The sequence below is a fragment of the Xenopus laevis genome, chromosome 2S (genome assembly GCF_017654675.1).
Source record: "Xenopus laevis strain J_2021 chromosome 2S, Xenopus_laevis_v10.1, whole genome shotgun sequence".
Classification (NCBI taxonomy): Eukaryota; Metazoa; Chordata; class Amphibia; order Anura; family Pipidae; genus Xenopus; species Xenopus laevis.
The window spans coordinates 99,792,667-99,810,700 of record NC_054374.1 but is presented as its reverse complement, the minus strand read 5'-3'; the positions used below and the strand labels follow the sequence as shown (position 1 = coordinate 99,810,700).

General features: G+C 35.2%; 1 protein-coding gene across 3 annotated transcripts in view; it reads right to left on the bottom strand.

Annotated features, from left to right (window-relative positions):
• Positions 1-18,034, bottom strand: part of dmd.1.S (dystrophin, gene 1 S homeolog) — a 935,293-nt gene that overhangs the window by 38,310 nt on the left and 878,949 nt on the right. For all 3 annotated transcript variants that reach the window (XM_041584187.1, XM_041584188.1, XM_018249734.2), the window contains 4 exons: positions 7,559-7,725; positions 4,740-4,851; positions 4,297-4,433; positions 2,651-2,689 (listed from right to left, as the gene is read on the bottom strand). In XM_041584187.1, the coding sequence (XP_041440121.1) occupies positions 2,651-2,689; positions 4,297-4,433; positions 4,740-4,851; positions 7,559-7,725 (455 nt within the window). The remainder of the gene's footprint in view (positions 1-2,650; positions 2,690-4,296; positions 4,434-4,739; positions 4,852-7,558; positions 7,726-18,034) is intronic.

Here is an 18,034-nt window from a genome sequence, read left to right as displayed (position 1 = left end):
AAGCATTAGAAGGCCCTAGGGTTTAGCTACTTTAAATATCAACCTGTTATTACCAGACTGTCAGCGCCCAAATTATTTATTGAACATGCATATATGGTACGTTGTATTGAGTACTATTTCTGTGATATTTAACATCAGCTTAAATATTAAATATACAGTACTACTGTCCCTTACTATTTTCACAGTTCTTCTCTAAATTTCTTTTATAGTATACTGATATTAAAAAACATTGCAATTGTTTATAGTTCCAATAAAAAAAAAAAATATTAGTTTAAAAAAACAAAAGGGTTCCTTAAAAACATCATGAATATATATATATATTGGATGTAAGTAGGAACTTTGCCATTTCCAATCAATTTATAATTGTACCTCTTAAAGAGTACAGAGTATTGATAAAACTGAACTATTTGGTCATAGACATTTAGAGGGAAATGAATAAGGAAGAAGTGTTCTATGCTCTTATCTTCTTCTACTGTGTTTATTAGATATCAAACGCTGAATTCCGGAGTTCAAGAACCATGTTGGCCGATGAAACTTATAACAATAACTCAAAGGGTTTAATTGTTTTGCAAATGTTCCATGTGGCTATCCTATTTCATAAGTCTTTTTGGTGAAATATACATTATTATACCAGAATATTATACTTTAAAATGAGATAATCTAAGACCACAAGAACTATGAGAAAATTACAACTATTTGTTGTAAGGCATAGAATAAATATTAAGACATAGAATAAACAGAAGGACTGATCTGTCTTCATTATGACTTCAAACTTCCATTAACTTTACATCAGGAACAACACATGCTCTTTAGGCAGGTTGCTATATATTTCCATGATCTCTTTAACTCTACAGGATTTTATATTATATTAGGTTAGCAGAGTCCAAGCAATGCTTGTTGACAATTTTTATAATTAAGCATCAAACCTTTAAACAACCTGAGGTCCATGAAGTCTAAATATCCATCCTCTGAAGCAGCACAGTGGCAAAATGGTTAGCATTTCTTGCAGCTCTAAGCTTTAGGTTACTGACCTAGGCACTATCTGCAAGGAGTTTACAAGTTCTCCCTATGCCTTCACACAGGTTTTCTTCACTGTGTTTTCAAGTTTACTCACATACTTCAAAAACATCAGGCAGGTTAATTGTATATAGATTAAGCTGGTACAGGGACTAATAAGACTGATACTGTAAATAACTGGGAAGTGCATTATATAATATAGCAGTTGCATAAACAGTCCCTCCCATATAGACATACAGAGGAAATCTTGTCCTTCAGCAAAAGAAGCAAAGAGAGGAAGCGATAAGCAACTTAAACAGTCAAATGGGAAAATCCTAAAATATTTCCTGTAAGGGTATTGAAAATAGATGCATAATAATAAATGAAGTGCAAGCAAAATTTTATTCAACTTCCTAGTTAAAGGACACATGATAAAGGTACATTAGGTGTTTGAGGTAAACCACAACTTGGAAGCATCATGTGTTTGCGTTACATGAACAGAGTATTGTTAAATTGTCTAGAAGAGATACAAGGCCTGTAATTATAAATGTTTTTTGTAGAAAAAATACTATTTTTATGAAGTCAAAGGCTCTGCTAGCTAACTAAGCTGTTTCATTGAAAAGTTTCATTCAAAACAAGTTTTCAGCATGAAGCTGCACAAAGTACCAACCAAAATTACCAATGCTCACTGCCAAAATTGGTACCATATGCTTAGTATACCTCAAGTTTTCCACCTTTTAGACGGCACAGGTATACATGCTGTTTCTACTCTACACCACTGAACTTTTTCAGTTCAAGCCATCCTTTGAAAATCAACCTTTCAATTTGTTCAGTGCACACAATAAGCTCATAGTAACATATTTGGTACATACAGATTTTGGAAAACAACAACAAAATGCTGTTTTTAGCTAGTTCCATGAACAAATAGAGCAAAACATGAGCCTTTACCCAAATCGTACTACAATTCACAGTTAAGTTAGGCTTCTAGTAGTAAGTAGGAATGGAAGTATTCTCCACAAGTATGTACAGTGCTCAGCTACTGATCAATCATCGTCTTTTAAAGCTATAACAGTAATTAATACACTACAGTAATATAAAGCTTTCATCTCTGAGTAAACAGTACTCGAGTTTCAGGGGTTAGTGATATTTCTAACACAAATGTTACAACATAGAGCTTCAAAGAGATAAAAAAAAAGTGGAAAGTAAAGGCCATTCGGAATCATCACTTAGATCAGCTTTGTATTAAACAAGGCACAGTCAGTAACTACATGTTCATTTATTAACTACAGAAAAAGTATACTGCTGTTATAAAGGAGAGCATTTTGAGATATTCTAATATTTTACAAAATGTACAGGAACTAAAATATTTAAATATTTTAACTTGGTAAATTAAACCATAATAATCAGCCCATTTTATAGAACAAGGTATTATTTGGGAAAAATAAAATTTTCAACAAATGATTTTGAAGTCTTGTGCTCTGGGAGTATTACACAGAACAATTTTAAAAAACCAATACATTCCACTTTTTTTACTACTAAAGCTGCACACTCAAAAGTGCATTGTCAAACAAAAATATGAAAATGAGCACATGAAAAAAGAAATAGAGCATGGAGGCAGCAGCAACAGCAGTAGCGCAAAAATAAAAGTACTCACGCAGAATCTACTGGCCAGAAGTTGATCAGAGTAACAGGACTGAAAGACAAAAAATGGGGAAGTGAAGAGAAAGGCAGGAATCTAAGAACCAAAACAAAATGATGGAATGATATATGATAAACATAAAGCAGCTAATTGCAAAATGAGAATAAAATTTTAAATAAAAGCTTGAACAACAGGCAGTTAAAGTGATCTAATTTCTGTACTACTGTATTCTACAGAATATATTTTATTGCTCAGGGAAAATTTTAAAAAAGTACTTTCTGGCCAGATTCACTTACATTCTACTAACATTTTTTCCCCACAATGGACATTTGAGTAAAAAGGTTGTTTTTTTTCTCCAACTAATATTCTCCAAATATTTTACCCATTTATGAAAAGCCAGTTTTAGGGTTTTTAAGATTTTACCCTCATAGATTTTTGGTTTTGTACTAAAAGTATTTGCCTGATCTGTGGCAGTGAAACACACTGTTTATAGTCAAATTAGAGAAAAAGGTTGACATTTTTATGAAAATCATGATGGGAAATGGTATGGCAAGAGAGGGAGAATCTCTTTGAAATGTGCGTGATTATTAAACATAATAAATATTGTGTAAATGCATTTGTTTTACAAACTGAAGGGATCTGGTTCGCTGTGTTATACCTGTCTACAGTGCACATGTAGTTGGCATACCCAAGTACAGTACATCCAAATATAAGGATCCCATTTTTCACAAACATATAGTTGGTATGAAAAACTCTTGAATAGTATTTATTTTTTTCTCTAAAAGTTCAGTAAAAACCAAATTGCCACAGTTTATTCTTCCAAAGGAGCCAATATTTTATTTTACATATATATGTTTTTTATTATGAATGGTAGCATACTGTTATCTATGAATATACCATATTTAAGCTCATGCAAAGATGCTTATGTGTTACAGTATCCTATAATTGCTGAGTTGTCAATAAAATGCTAGATTGCTTGCATATGCTATTTTACTTGGCCCATACAGCAGGGGGCTTTCAGGTTACTTTTCATGATATTAGCAGTGTAAATACTGACAATATCCTTAAATATGAAAAAAATGCTTATAATAGCACTTTGAGTTATAATTTACCCTATATGGCCCTTTTAAGAAAACTAATGGTAAAGCAAACATAACTGAATTGAAAAAGTGTAAATGTTCTGATAGAACACTGGGAGCATCAGTAGCATGCAATTTAAAAATTCTAAACGGTAACCATCACATAAACTTTTAAACTTATTTTATAACTTTCAAATCAGATTAAGCATTTTTACAATTGAAGCCAGAATAAATGTATTATCTACCTATAAAACAGTGTAAAAAAATGAAAAAGATTGTGATCTACCAGTAATTACTCATCCAGTGACCAGTAGATCACAACAGAACTCCATTAGCTCTAACGCTACAGAGTTCCTCAAATCTGTTTAATTGTTTGGGCATGGTATTATTAATTGAAATAACACAAAGAGTATTTCTATGTCATTTAATCTTATTTCCATTCCACCTGCACTTTCAGGTTCTACATGCCCAGGAACCTCTGATATAATACATTCATTTGGAAAGAATTCTATACTCTATACAAAAGTGTCTAAAGCTTAACCATAAAATAAATAAAATTAAAACCAATAAAAAGGTACTCACGTTTCCATGTTATCGCCTTCTAGGACAGTTTGAACTGGCAAATATCCCATCCTTGGGTGCTTAGCAAAGTATCTTTTTGTTCTGAATTTATTCTTCAAAACTTTTGCAAAATCACGAACATCTTCTCCAGATGTGGTCTGGAAAAATAAAGAATTTTAGATGGCAAAATTTGCAATTTTCAGGTTATAACTGCATATTTGTGCTATGCAGTACAGTGCTCACAATGATTATTACCAAAAGCAAATAAGGCATCTACAAACACAGATATACTGTATTGTAAGCAATTTTACTAGTTCCAATTGTTTTAGGGTTAACAAAGAAAAGGGTATTTTTGATAGATAGCTTTTTAAACCTTCCCCAGCTAGTCTGAGCCACTAAATTACAACTTGTGTAGATGGATTATACAAGAAAAAGGAAAAATAAATGTAAATCTTTTAACTTACAGGAGTGCAATATTCAACCATTGGGTAGTGCATTTTGTGACCTTTTGCAACACGGCCAGAAAAGAAGCAGCTTTGGCAGATGTCATAGTTAAAGTGCTTTAAACTTCGGTACCTAAAGGAAAATGGAAAAAAAAACGCAGTTAAAAACACACAAGCTTAGGTACAGAGAAAATAAAATACAAATCCATAAAAAAAAACATATTTGAAGAAATAATTACATATAGACATATATTTTGAAATAATTACATATAGACAACTGTTAAACCCTGATCTTTAATGTGTATACATGTTGAGAAACAACAATGTTTTATTTTCAATGTTTTTGTTTCATACTTTTCACTGTACATTACTGTATCACAACTATGTAATCTATCTTTCTGCCAGTTCTCAGAGTACAAATATGTTCCAGGCCAATATTCTTTCATTTAATCCAGAAAGCTTGAAACTGTATCTAAGAAGCTTACATCCACTTCAACCCCCAAATTCCAGGTGACAGTTTACTGCCTCAAAGAAAAGAAATGAATTTGTCTGGAAAGTTCTATTGCACCTGAAACCATGGTTTAAGCTGTGAAATATCAAACTTTAAGAAGGATCTGTAATTTTTAGCCATGTGGTAATGATGGATACTACTCTGTAAATATATCAATCCATAGATATTCCAGAGAATTCAGTATCCCTACCCCCTCCAATTTAGCACTAAGCTGACATGAAATTTGATTTTGCCGTCTCCTGTTCATTGTGTCACATTCCCTTCTCCTTTAGATTGTAAGCTCTTTTGCACAGGGCCTTTCTCAACTTTTGTGCTAGTACTGGTTGTTATGCATGTAACTCTGTATGTTCTATGTATGTATATAATTCATGTGATTTCTTTTTATAAGCACATTCATTTTACAGCGCTGCGCAATATGTTGGAGCTCTAAAAATACTTGTTAATAATGTAATGCTTGTTAACTTTATGAAGCTTAATGCAATGCTGATCTTAGTTACAATGTAATTCTCCTACCGCACACCTGTAGTTCACAAATCCTGCAAGCTGGTGGTGCGTTCCTTCCGTTGACCCGGCTGGGTCCCTTAGCAACCAATGTGTAAAAGAAACGGATCCACACACACCGATTAGTGCAGTCGGGGATTATCCCCTTTTATTCAGCCACCAAACATCAGATGTTTGGTGGCTGAATAAAAGGGGATAATCCCCGACTGCACTAATCGGTGTGTGTGCGGATCCGTTTCTTTTACACATTGTATGCTGATCTTAGTGGCAGCAATGAACAAACTATAACTGCCCAGAGCAGTCATAGGGCAGTTGGCAGTTCATAAATGAGCACCATTAGGAGTCCACAACTCAATACAAATTTTCAACCAGATACTGCTCTGCAACAAGCTCTGGATTCCATTATCAAGTGTGGGTTGGATATCTTTTTCTGTTGCACCAACTATTTTGAGGCTGTGGGGATCATCTACTGTCACTGAAAACTGAGAAAGCTTTTGTTACTCAAAGAGGCCAAAATGAATTCACAATCCAGTTTAATCGCCCAGTATAAGATTTTTCATTGCAGAAATAAACTAAAGAAGTACTATAAGCAAGGTCTGATTTCATGGTTCTTAGCTTATGAAGAAAGGCTTCCCATGTTGCTTCAATTAAATACAAAGGGTAAACAACGCATGAAAAGATATTTCTCTGTGGGAAGCTTAATAACCAACGCTTTGTATTACCGTAAAGGGAATCTTCTTAGATTTGCTATGCCGTTCTCTTTAATGCACAGAGATAAACCCCAAATCGTTTTGTGAAGAAAGCAAAAGATATAGCCAAATATAATTCTGCATTTGCTTCGGTTGGGTATCTGTTGTCAGAATTACTTTTTTGCCCAGCAGTGCTTCTATTTTAGATTCTAACCTCATTTTGTTCCCAGTGAGATTTGGGCAAGACAGATGAGCAGCCAACTAAGCAGTTGTGCCGATGTTTAATTAGGGGCACTTGAGTTATTGGCTAAGAACAAATTAAACCTCCCTCTACCTTAAAAGGCTTGTGTACTCAGCTTGGTGCTCATAAAGAAAACTAATGTTCTGTTAAACACAGAAACTGGTGAGAATATGAAGTAACATCTTATGGAAAACAAGCCACATAAACTGCTTCAGGGGATGGTGGGATATAATTTTCTTGAAAACTATAAAAAGAACATTCACACCATTGTAGATTAAAGGACTCTATCATTCTCAGAATAAAAATATCCCTGGCCTACTTCTGAGGAAGCACACATAATGAGTTGTGCGAGACTTATGTCAGCTTTCTTGGGGGGGGGGTCATACAGTTGACAGTTGCTAATGCGAGGGGTGATATATCCTTACTAAAAGGGTATACACAGTAGTGGCAATTATCTTTAGAGGTCAGTTTCTTTCAGAAGTTCCGTATCAGGTCAAAGATGACTGTAAACACCGAACATTTCTCGCATTAAACTGAAAATGGGAACTTAGTTCGCTTTCCAACTACCTAGCTCTTGCCGCACAAATGTGGGAGGAGGTAAAGGTAGTTAATCAAACGACCAGTTTGCAAAAGAGCCACTATATTATGAACGTCTCCTTATCTGAAAGCCTGACACAAACTGCAGCTGGCAGGAGAAAGGATTGTTTATACAGAGCTCATTATCTGTATACGAAAACTCTCCTGAGTACAGAGGTAGAAAGAGAGGGTAGTAGACAAAGCCAAAAACAGAACAACGGTCTATTTTTACAAAATGAAAAAAGAGGGGTTTTTTTTAGTTAAAAGAATAGGCAGAATATAGTTTTACAGAATATGTACACCATTAAATGATTTGCATTACCTGAAACCAATAATTGGACACTCCTTACAGATGTTGCACTTGGCTTGGTGCTTGGCAGTCTCAGCAGCAGCTACTCTATGGAGCACTGGCAGCCACACCATGGACTGTGGTTCCAACCTCATCCAATCCAGAAATAGGGCTGCTTCAATTTCTGGTTTGTTATTAGCCTGGAAAAAAATGTACACCTTGATTGTCAGTAAAATGAAACAGATTTTTAATGTTCATTTTAGGGATGCAACGAATACTGGATTTATAACATTTGGCTGCTTAGACAGAAAGACTAGTAACTAGTAATGGGAGAGTCCAGGTGCAAGATGTGGACCTGGCTCTGACAGGCACCACGGGACGGGGGGAGTGCTGGCCTGGGTGCAATCTCAGCCCCGGTAGTTACATCACTGGACATAACCAATGATGTATAAATTACCCCGTAGTGCTAAAAAAAGGCTATCTACAAGGTTCATTTTCATGGTTTAATGTACACATTCCAGTATGGCTAGGAATGGGGACACTTGTCAAGCCTCAATAGATATACCTGCATTGCCTTTAAAAATCATAACTAATCCCAGATATATGTTGATGCAAGTAACATTAAAATTGTTTTCATGTTTTTTTCTGATGATGCATTTGCAGCAGAACAAAAACAATCATGCATAAGGCTAAAGTACAATATTTTCTGTGTTAATATATCATATCCCAAATATCTGTTCTGAATAAGATAAGAGGTTGTTATAACATTATGTAAAAGTGGCACCTTAAACTTGATTAAAATTGTGTACTGGAAATAAAAAGTCTTCTCTAGCACAAAATCCAGAGATTTTCCCAGAACTTCATATTTTTTGTGAAGATATTTCTGAAGCTGTCACCTAGACTGAAGCATGTTTGATATATTTGGATGTAGGAAGAGTGCAATGTATTTGATTGTCATGTTTAAAAATGCACTAACATTAGCATACTGTTTTTCTTTGTTCAGTTGAATGATTTGTCCTACTAATGTAAATGAATTATAATATTCTAAAAAATGCGTGCAGGAGATAAATTATTACAGTAAAGGAAAAAAACACAGAAATGCACATAGATTCGGAGGCATAATGAAGCAGCCATTAGGGACTCCAGTTCCACTGATATCAGTATTCCAGAACATTATTAGAGCAGTTGATTAATATGCATATTTTAATAGGAAAAGATACATTCAATACTGAATGGCGCTGCATGTTGCAACCTGAATTAAAATGAGACGTTAAAAGCATCCGGCTGCCTTTTGTTAATCAGCATAAATTAGAAATACAGAAAAAGTCACACAGAGAAAACCATAATTCAGAAAAATATATATCCGGTTTATTTTGTAGCCTACAATCAATACTAATTTGTTTATTGTCACAAAGGTTGGATGACTGCACTACTCAATGGGATTTGTACGGAGAAACCATAGAGCTTGCTTCAGAGGGACTCTTTTAAAATGCATCAAATTGCTGGGAATTGCTAGAAGATTTAAACATCACGTGGCTGAGAGCTGGTCAAGGTCACAATAAGCCTTTCTTGCGGATCATTCTTTCAGCTGCTGGTACAATTTCCTAGATGACCTCTAAATCTAGTAAAGGGCAGGCACCAAGGATTTTACTTAAATAAAGGAATCACTTCTGGGCTCTTGCAGGTCAGAATAAAAGAAAATATTTGTAAACCTGTTCATTGCCCCACAAAAGTAAAATATATTGCTTTGCCTGGCTACAGTTTTTTTCCCCCACTCACCTCATGTAATTTCAGCTATGGGCTTCCCTGCTCTTAAATCTAAACTGTGCCTGTTCTTTGAAAAGAACAAAGATGATAGTAGGTCCAGCAAAAAAAAAAAGTATTGTTTCACTTCTTTTTAATTCTTCTGGAAGTGTCCTTTCAGTACTCAGTTTTCTGACTCTACCACTTCTTGTATTATTAGCCACATTCCAAACCACATATATAGGTTTTGTGTTTCCTAAAACCATACATGAGCCATTGTTTCCCCCGTCATTCAACAGAAATGCGCTATGTAGGTACTACAGTATATGCTAAAGCCCTGCAACAGGTGTGGTACTTGGGGGATTCCCTCGAAGTGGTTGGGATTCACATTGAAAACAAATTTCACCTGACAGTGCTGGCTGTCCCTGGGAGTCAATTTGAAAAAAAAAAATGAAATTATGAACAGTGGCGTAACTAGTTGTTACTGGGCCCCATAGCAAATTCAATTTAGGGCCCCAAAATATTTATAAGTTGGCCTATTTTACCAAGATATATTAAAATTGCTAATTAATTAGGGTCTCACTGGGCCCCCTACACTCCTGGGCCCCCCTGAAACCGCAGGGTCTGCTTCCTCTATAGTTACGCCCCTGATTATGAAAATGAAAGAATTTTGCTAAGTCAGACAGATTTGATGTCATTCCCCTTTAAAAAGATGTTACATCTGGGGTCAAGCAGCGCAAAGATGTCAAAGTGGAAGTCTGGGTGTGGGTTTGAAAAACTAGACCCATGAAGTGTATTATCCAGAATGCTTGGGACCTGGGGTTTTCTGGATAAGGGATCTTTCCTTAAGTCTACTAGAAAATCATGTAAACATTAAATAAGATGATTTTGCTTCCAATAAGGATTAATTATATCTTAGTTTGGAACAAGTACAAGGAACAGATTTATTATTACAGAGAAAAAGGAAATTATTTCTAAAATATTTTTTGATTATTTGATCATAATGGAGCCTTTCTGTAATTCTGAGCTTTCTGGATAAAGGGTTCCCAGATAACAGATGTTACAGGCCAAGCCTTTTGAAATAAATAATAACAAAGTGGTATAAAGGTGATGCCTTTATTGGCCAAATAAGATAATCATAGCAAGCTTTCAGAACATTTTAGTTCCTTTTTCAAGCTGATAAAAGAAGGGGAAAAAAAAAGGAACTAAAATGTTCTGAAAGCTTACTATGATTATCTTATTCAGCCAATAAAGGCATCACCTTTATACCACTTTTGTTATTTTTTATTTCAAAAGGGTTGCCCTGTAACATTTTTACTGGCTTTTTTTACTGGCTAACACGGTCCTACAAATTTACCTGCCGATAACGGATCCTATACCTGTATATATGTATCTCCATGTATACACATATATGATGGCCCTTAAGAGAACAGTACCCTTGAGAGATGGATATGCTTATTCAATAAATGTATTTTTTTCACAATTTATAAAGCCCAATGATTGATCCATTTTTTAAAGTGTCACTGTCACCCAGACATAGAAAGCTGTATAATAAATGGCCTTTTCAAATTAAACATAAAACCCAAATTATTTTTTTGTGTAAGCATTCATAGCTGCTGTAAACTCATTTAAAAATCTCAGCTATCAATCAAATATTGCTGGGCCCATCCTCTATGCCTTAGGCATAGAGGCGGGGCAGGCAATTACTTTCACTTTCCATTCAGCACTTCCTAGATGTAACTGTACTCCCCACATTCCCCTGTTCTCTTCATCATTTAATTGTGTAGCCAGGGCATGGGGATGGACATCAGGTCCCCCATGCTGGTGCACAAACAAGATTTTGAGATAATGCAAGGCTTGCTTTAATAATAGTGTCCACAAAATGGCTCCTGCCTGCTTGCTATAATTATTCCAGACGGAAGGAAACAAGATTAAAACATTTTTTACAGTGTGATTAAATTTCATTTTGCTTGACTAACATGATAAAATAGGATTTGGAATTATTTTTTTGGGTGACGGTTACCCCTTTAAAGACAGAAATAGGTATATATACATAAACAGGCTGAACTTATAGCACAAACCTGTACAGCTGTGTCAATATAATGAGCAAATTATATTTCTAGCATGGTCATAAATTGTCACTGTTCATACATAGTGACAAGCCTTCAGACAAGCATTCCACAGTGCAATTCCAGGTTCAGTTTGCGAATACCCCAAGTATTACTGGGTACACAAAGCACTATTTCTATGCAAAGCATCATAGATCACTCCCAGGGAACAAATGTATATTTTCTGGAAGGCAGATTTACAGTGCCATGTTTTGACAATATAATTACTTACACTCAAATGGAGTGTGCTGATCCTTTGTTCCTGTATACATTCAGATTACTCTGCACCTCTGCTAAGTGACAGAATCAAGGGAAAAATGACAGCCCCCCCCCCCACACACAAACTATATATAGAGCCTTTCTACATGTCAACACATACATACAAATTCACTTAACTGCTAACCTAATATTCAAAACACTAAAAAATATTTGAATGGATTTTAAAGTGATATAGACACAAAAAAAATTATTTTCAAAATATTAATCTACATTAGGGGGCATATTTATCAAGAATCAAATTTGTGAGTTGTGTGAGGGTTTTTCTAGCTCGGATAAATGCGAATTTCGAATGTTTGGGCATGTATGAAAAAATCTGAATGTCAAAAACTTGAATTAAAAACGACAGGAAAAAAAAACCTCTAATGATCAAGTTCATGTCCTGAAAAAACTCAAATTGATTGAGTTTTCCCGATAAAAACCCTCAAATTAACCAAAAGAACAAGCTTTGCCTAGGACAACCATTGACTTCTACATGACCTTGCCAGCTTTTAGATGGTGAATGTTTACATCCAATGTTCAAGTTTATTTTTGCTTAAAGGGGTTGTTTACCTTCAAACACATTTTTCAGTTCGGTTGGTTTCAGATAACTCACCAGAAATAAAGACTTTTTCCAATTACTTTCTATTTTTTATGTGTGACCATTTTCCTAATATTGAAGTGTAAAGAGTCATTTTGACCCTCCAAAGCAGCTCTGGGAAGGGGGGGGGGTCTCTGTAACTTATTCTAAATTAATACATTTAGTTGCTAAATTTCTTATCTTTTTCCCTGCTGGGCAGAATCTCTGTTTCATTAAAGGCAGCTGTTAGAATTGATACAATAGTTGCTAATACTTTCTGAAGCAGCTCTGGGAGGGGGGTCGCCGACCCTGTAAACTGTTCTAAATGGATACATTTAGTTGATACATTTCTTTTTTTTTGTCCCTGCTGAGCAGAATCTCTGGGTTTCATTACAGGCAGCTGTTAGAATTGATACAATAGTTGCTAATACTCCAGAGATGCTGCTGAGAAAAGTATCAACTAAATGTTGCAAAACTGTAAAAGTTCAGAATCTGCACCTGAATTACTGAGCTGCCAGACTCAACACCAGAGACACGGACATTCAACTTTAAACTTAGATTTTGGAAAAACACTAATGTCTTTTGCATGATGTCAACTTTGCCACCTCCATCTCAGATAAAATGTAGGTTGAGAAGTACCTGCTATATTCATTTTTGGCCCTATATCATTACTTACATTGAAGCTTGATTTACAATAGACATTTTTTGGAATATAAAGCATTTTTAATGCCTGTGATGTTACCAATCTTATATATCATGTAACTTTAAATGTCACTATCAAATGTAACTTTAAATGTCACTAGCAATTCTTTACTGTCTATTATCTTACACAGTAACACCTTACAAAAGTTCTTTGAAATGCAAGCAAATCTCCACTTGGCTAGAACAATTGCCATCTTTGCAAGGTATAATGAAGAAGAGGAAATCTGTAAAGCAGACAAAGCCACTACAGACTTGTAACCTTAAAATAATGGTTTCTTACACAGAACATGGGTTTGCTTTCTGCTTTTCATTTCCCTGTGGGCACACACCAAGCTAGAGATCTCTGAAGCCTGTGTTTGCTTTATAAATACAGTCACATTCATTTGCTCTGCCATACAAACAGGGCCCCGTGAAGCCTGAGTGAAATGGAAGCAGGGGTAGAGCTGTTCTGATGACATTTACAGCAATGCTTAGCTTAAAGTGGGGGGTTGAGCAGAAAGTATTATTGTTCTCCAAAGGCTAACATGATTTATGTCAAGGGACCACATAATATGCCAAATAAACAAACAAGAGTGTTTTTTTATTCATCCGCACTACACAATAGTGTAATCAGCATGTTTCAGATTGCCATACATTCCCTCTAGGAAAATAAAGAGTCACTGCTTTTTGCTTTTCATTATATGGTTTTATAAATGGATTTTTATTTGAAAGACCATGAAAATCAATGATTAGACAGTTCATTTCCATCATATAGTTTTCTTTGGCGAGGGTGTAATATTTACTAAAATGCTCTTCGTATTTAGCATATAATAGAAATAGAAAGCAAGACTGGCCAGCAAATCGATGAGTGATGTTTTATCGTGATACAATAATTCCTTAAAGGGGAACTATTGCGAAAATGATAATGTAATATTAGTTTCAACATACTGAAATAAGACGTTTTCTAAATACAATCAATTAAAAATTCTGTACCGTTTCTGAAATAATCAAGTTTATCTTCACTATCCCTCTCTCAGCATCTGTCTTCATTCAGAGTTGGGTGTCAGATGAATAAACAAATATATCTTATAGGGGGGCTGCATCACTTCTCTCTAAATGCAGAATTTGTGCAAAAGGCAACTATTTTGTTAGATTTTGTTTGTACTGCAATCAGTTATTTGAGCGAGCTCTAATACATCTGCTAGGAAAGGGAGCCCCCCCCCATAAGATATATTGGATCATTCATCTGTCACCCAACTGCTCCACAAAGACAGAATGAAGAGAAACAGATGCTGAGAGAGGAATACTGAATATAAACTTGATTATTTCAGAAACAATGCAGAATGTTTAATTGATTGTATTCAGAAAGTTGCTTACTTCAGTATGAGGAAGCTTATATTAATTTTTCATTTTTGCGATAGCTCCCCTTTAAATATGCTTACAACCAGAACCAATTAGCAGAAATGTGTGTGTGAAATGAGACCAAATCTCCAGTTCTAGTTATTCAAATGCTTAAGGTGGCCTATTTACTCTACTGCACATGCTCCAGTCTAAGTCAGCCAAAGGATGACCAGGAGGATGGTCATGCTACACTACTTTTTTTTCCTCCTGGAATTTTTTTCTCAAATGGAACATAATAATGATTGAATTCACAAGGAGTGCCTTGCATATTGCCCCCGACCCCCAAGTGAATTTCCCTTTCTTATTGTCCTTTAAGCCTCAGACTTTACAATATTAACATCTTCTGAAATAAAAACTATAGCAGATAGTGCCCAGGTAACAATTAAACTCCTTATGTTCTAGAAATACCTTGTATAGTGTATTACTAGAATATCCCTAGCTGACCTAAAACTTGACTGATGAGTAAAAGGACAGCTGTGATTTCCTTAACTGTTACAATAAATAGTTATTTGGTTACCACATTAACATATAAATAACCCCCCTACAACATTAGGGCTTACTTATAAACAGAGATGCTTCGCCAAACATAATAAATAAAATGTTAATACTATCAATTTGTGTAGGGTGCACATGTATATTATAATAAGGTTTGGAAACATATACTGTACATGAGAAAGAATTTTGTAAAACCATTATTCATGAGGCTCTTCTGTGTCACAATACATACACAATGTTTAAATGTGCTTATATGAAAATATAAAAAGCATGATTTCATTTAGGTTTAGAAAAAAAGGTTATATAAAATGTCGTTTTTCTAAGACAATGATATCTAACTTTTTCAATGTAGTGGGCCAATTTCCATTATATCAGATTATAACAATTATCATGTCAGAAAGCTTGAAAAGCCCCCCCCCACACACACGCAACTGTCACAGTTCTTCCGGAGAGGACCCCAACAGGTATGGCTTTATGCCATAAGCCTTTCAGTTAAGCAGAAGGAACTGATCTGGGACAATTTTGTCTAGAGAAAAATGAAGAAGTATCCTCTTTAGCCAACCACTGTAGACTATTTAAACAGTTTCACAAAAAAGAATTTTCAGCGTTGCTTATTAGGATTCAAAAGAATTTTTCTCCTACGAGTCCTGCGGTACACTTTTGCTTCATTTGTTATTTATTAATTAATTTATTTATTTAATTGCGCTTAATGCCGGTTTTAGGCTCACCCTTCAATTCTGTTGGTCCAGGTGCACAAAGCCCCAGACCCCTCGTAAAGTCACCAGATTCAGCTTCCCAAATATTTAAAAGTATATGGTCTTACCCGGACTTCGTTGTGACCCAGGTGCAGCCGCCCTGAGTCCGTCGCTAAGGGAAACGAAATACTGCACACACCAAAATCCTGGACAGCGCACTCTTCGGATCACATCAAGGAATCGCATTTCAATTTTAATCAGAGACCAGTGATACGAAACGCGTCAGACCTCATGGCGCAGTGTTTAACAGTTTGTTAAGATGTTTAACATTTAAATAAAATCAAGTTTTTTTACCAATGATTTGATGACCAAGCGATTCCTTGATATGATCCGAAGAGGGCGCTGTCCAGGATTTTGGTGTATTTAAACAGTTTGACCTGTTTCTTTAACCAGGCAATAGACCTGGTCCTCAAGGAAATGTATCATGCGTACGAAATTTGGTCATGGGGCATTTGGGACTTTTATTTAACTGTATTATAGGTTCTATAATACATATATTTTCATTGGTATAAGGGAAGCAGAAAACACTTTATTAGGCACTTGTGCCTGCGAAAACCTCACTGGAACCGCATTCGCTTGATAGATGGCTTTAATGTGATGACTATGAAGTTTATCAAACTTTAATGCAAGCATGTGACAATGTGAGCTGAACATTTTATAGTTACTCTATTATAGATGAGTTTCCAGAGACCAAGGTTGGTAACAGATGTATCTGTAAATACAGTATGTATAAAAGAACTGGCAACACACACACACTATTTCTTTCCCTTTCCACAATATATATATATATATATATATATATATATATATATATATATATATATATATATATATATATATATATATATATATATATATATATATATATATATATATATATATAATACATACAGGGCAGCACCATCTTTCCAGTACCCTTCATATATTTATATTCATATTATCTCTCTCTCTCTATAGCATAAATGGCCATCACCTATTATACAAAGGCTAAATATGCAATGAGACCCCCAGATTTTGCAAAAATCACAAGAGACCGTCATAATTGTTGAGACTTTCTCTCACAATTTAATTAACATATGTGCCACAACATCCCCTGCCTGAGAAAATCCTTTACTTGGTTTTTAGCCAACACACAGAAAACTGCTATTGTGTTCTTAATGGCTTGTAGAAACAAAAGCATGCCCAGCACAAGGCCAGCATACAATATTGAAGGGATGGTTCTATTCAGAGCGTTTGAATTTGCCTACTAAACATATTAAGCTGTTTATAGAGTAAAAGCAGACAATATTCATTAATATAAATGGACCAGTGCATTAAAATACCATCACTTATGTGGAACACAGTTTATGGTCGGTTTTCCAGCAAAGTTCAATAAATTACACATTATATTAAAAAATTTTTAGGTTGAAAAGAGGTGTGATTTAATTTATTATTGACTCACTTTAGACCCTTCTACATATACAACCATTCCATTACCATATCTCTGTACACCTTATACATGCTATACATTCAGGGGATTTTGTGAGGCATCAGTAGATCGAGAAATATGAAGCATTAGGACCAATTCTATTCAGAAGTCATTTGAATACCCAAATTCTTTTAAAACTGATTCAGTGCTTAGCTGAATCCAAAAGCTATGGATTGAGTTTAACTCTAGTCAATAGTAGGACGTCCACACACGTAGCTGTAGGCTCTCAGCCTGCGTATTTTTGAAAGCTGTAGAAGCAGATCTGCTCCTTGCCCAAGATCCATTAATTTACATTAGATGTGGACACATGCTTTGGAACTCAGCCCAAATACACTAAAAGGCGACCTCTCCGATGTGTGCATGCGCGGAACAATGGAGCAGGGGAGGCACGGAGTGGATCCGTTTCTTTCAGTCTGCAAAAATACGCAGACTGAGAGCACCAGAGCCTACATCACGTATGAATTCTACTTAGCAGAGAGAGAAAAACAAATAAATAGCACTCACTTTCAACTTGAGAAATCCATGTAGAAAAAAAACAAAAAGGACCTGGCAATGTATTACCCATGATGTAATATTGTTACAGTAATATCTCACTGAATATATATGTGCATGTAAAATGGTGTCATGAAAAGTGAATTTCCATAACATAGCTCTTTTTATTTTCTAGAGATAACGTTTACTGCTGGTAACACATGGTTACCCAACCTTCCAGAAAGACAAAGAGCACGCTGTGATAGTAAAATATGGATATCTGGAGAATATTTTAGACTTTTTTGGGCAGGGACCTCTTTACCTCTTGTTACTGGTTACTTTGTTTGTAACTCTGTATGTTATGGGTACAAGTATAAACCCATTTATTATACAGCACTATATACAGCACTATGGAATATGTTGGCACTTATATTATTACTGTATTTAGAAATTATTTTTCCTTGGCAAATTTCACACTGGGCAACTTTCCAGCTACACCTTAAGTGAGGCCACCCACACAGTGAACCTCTCCTTCCTAAAAGTCAAGTCTTA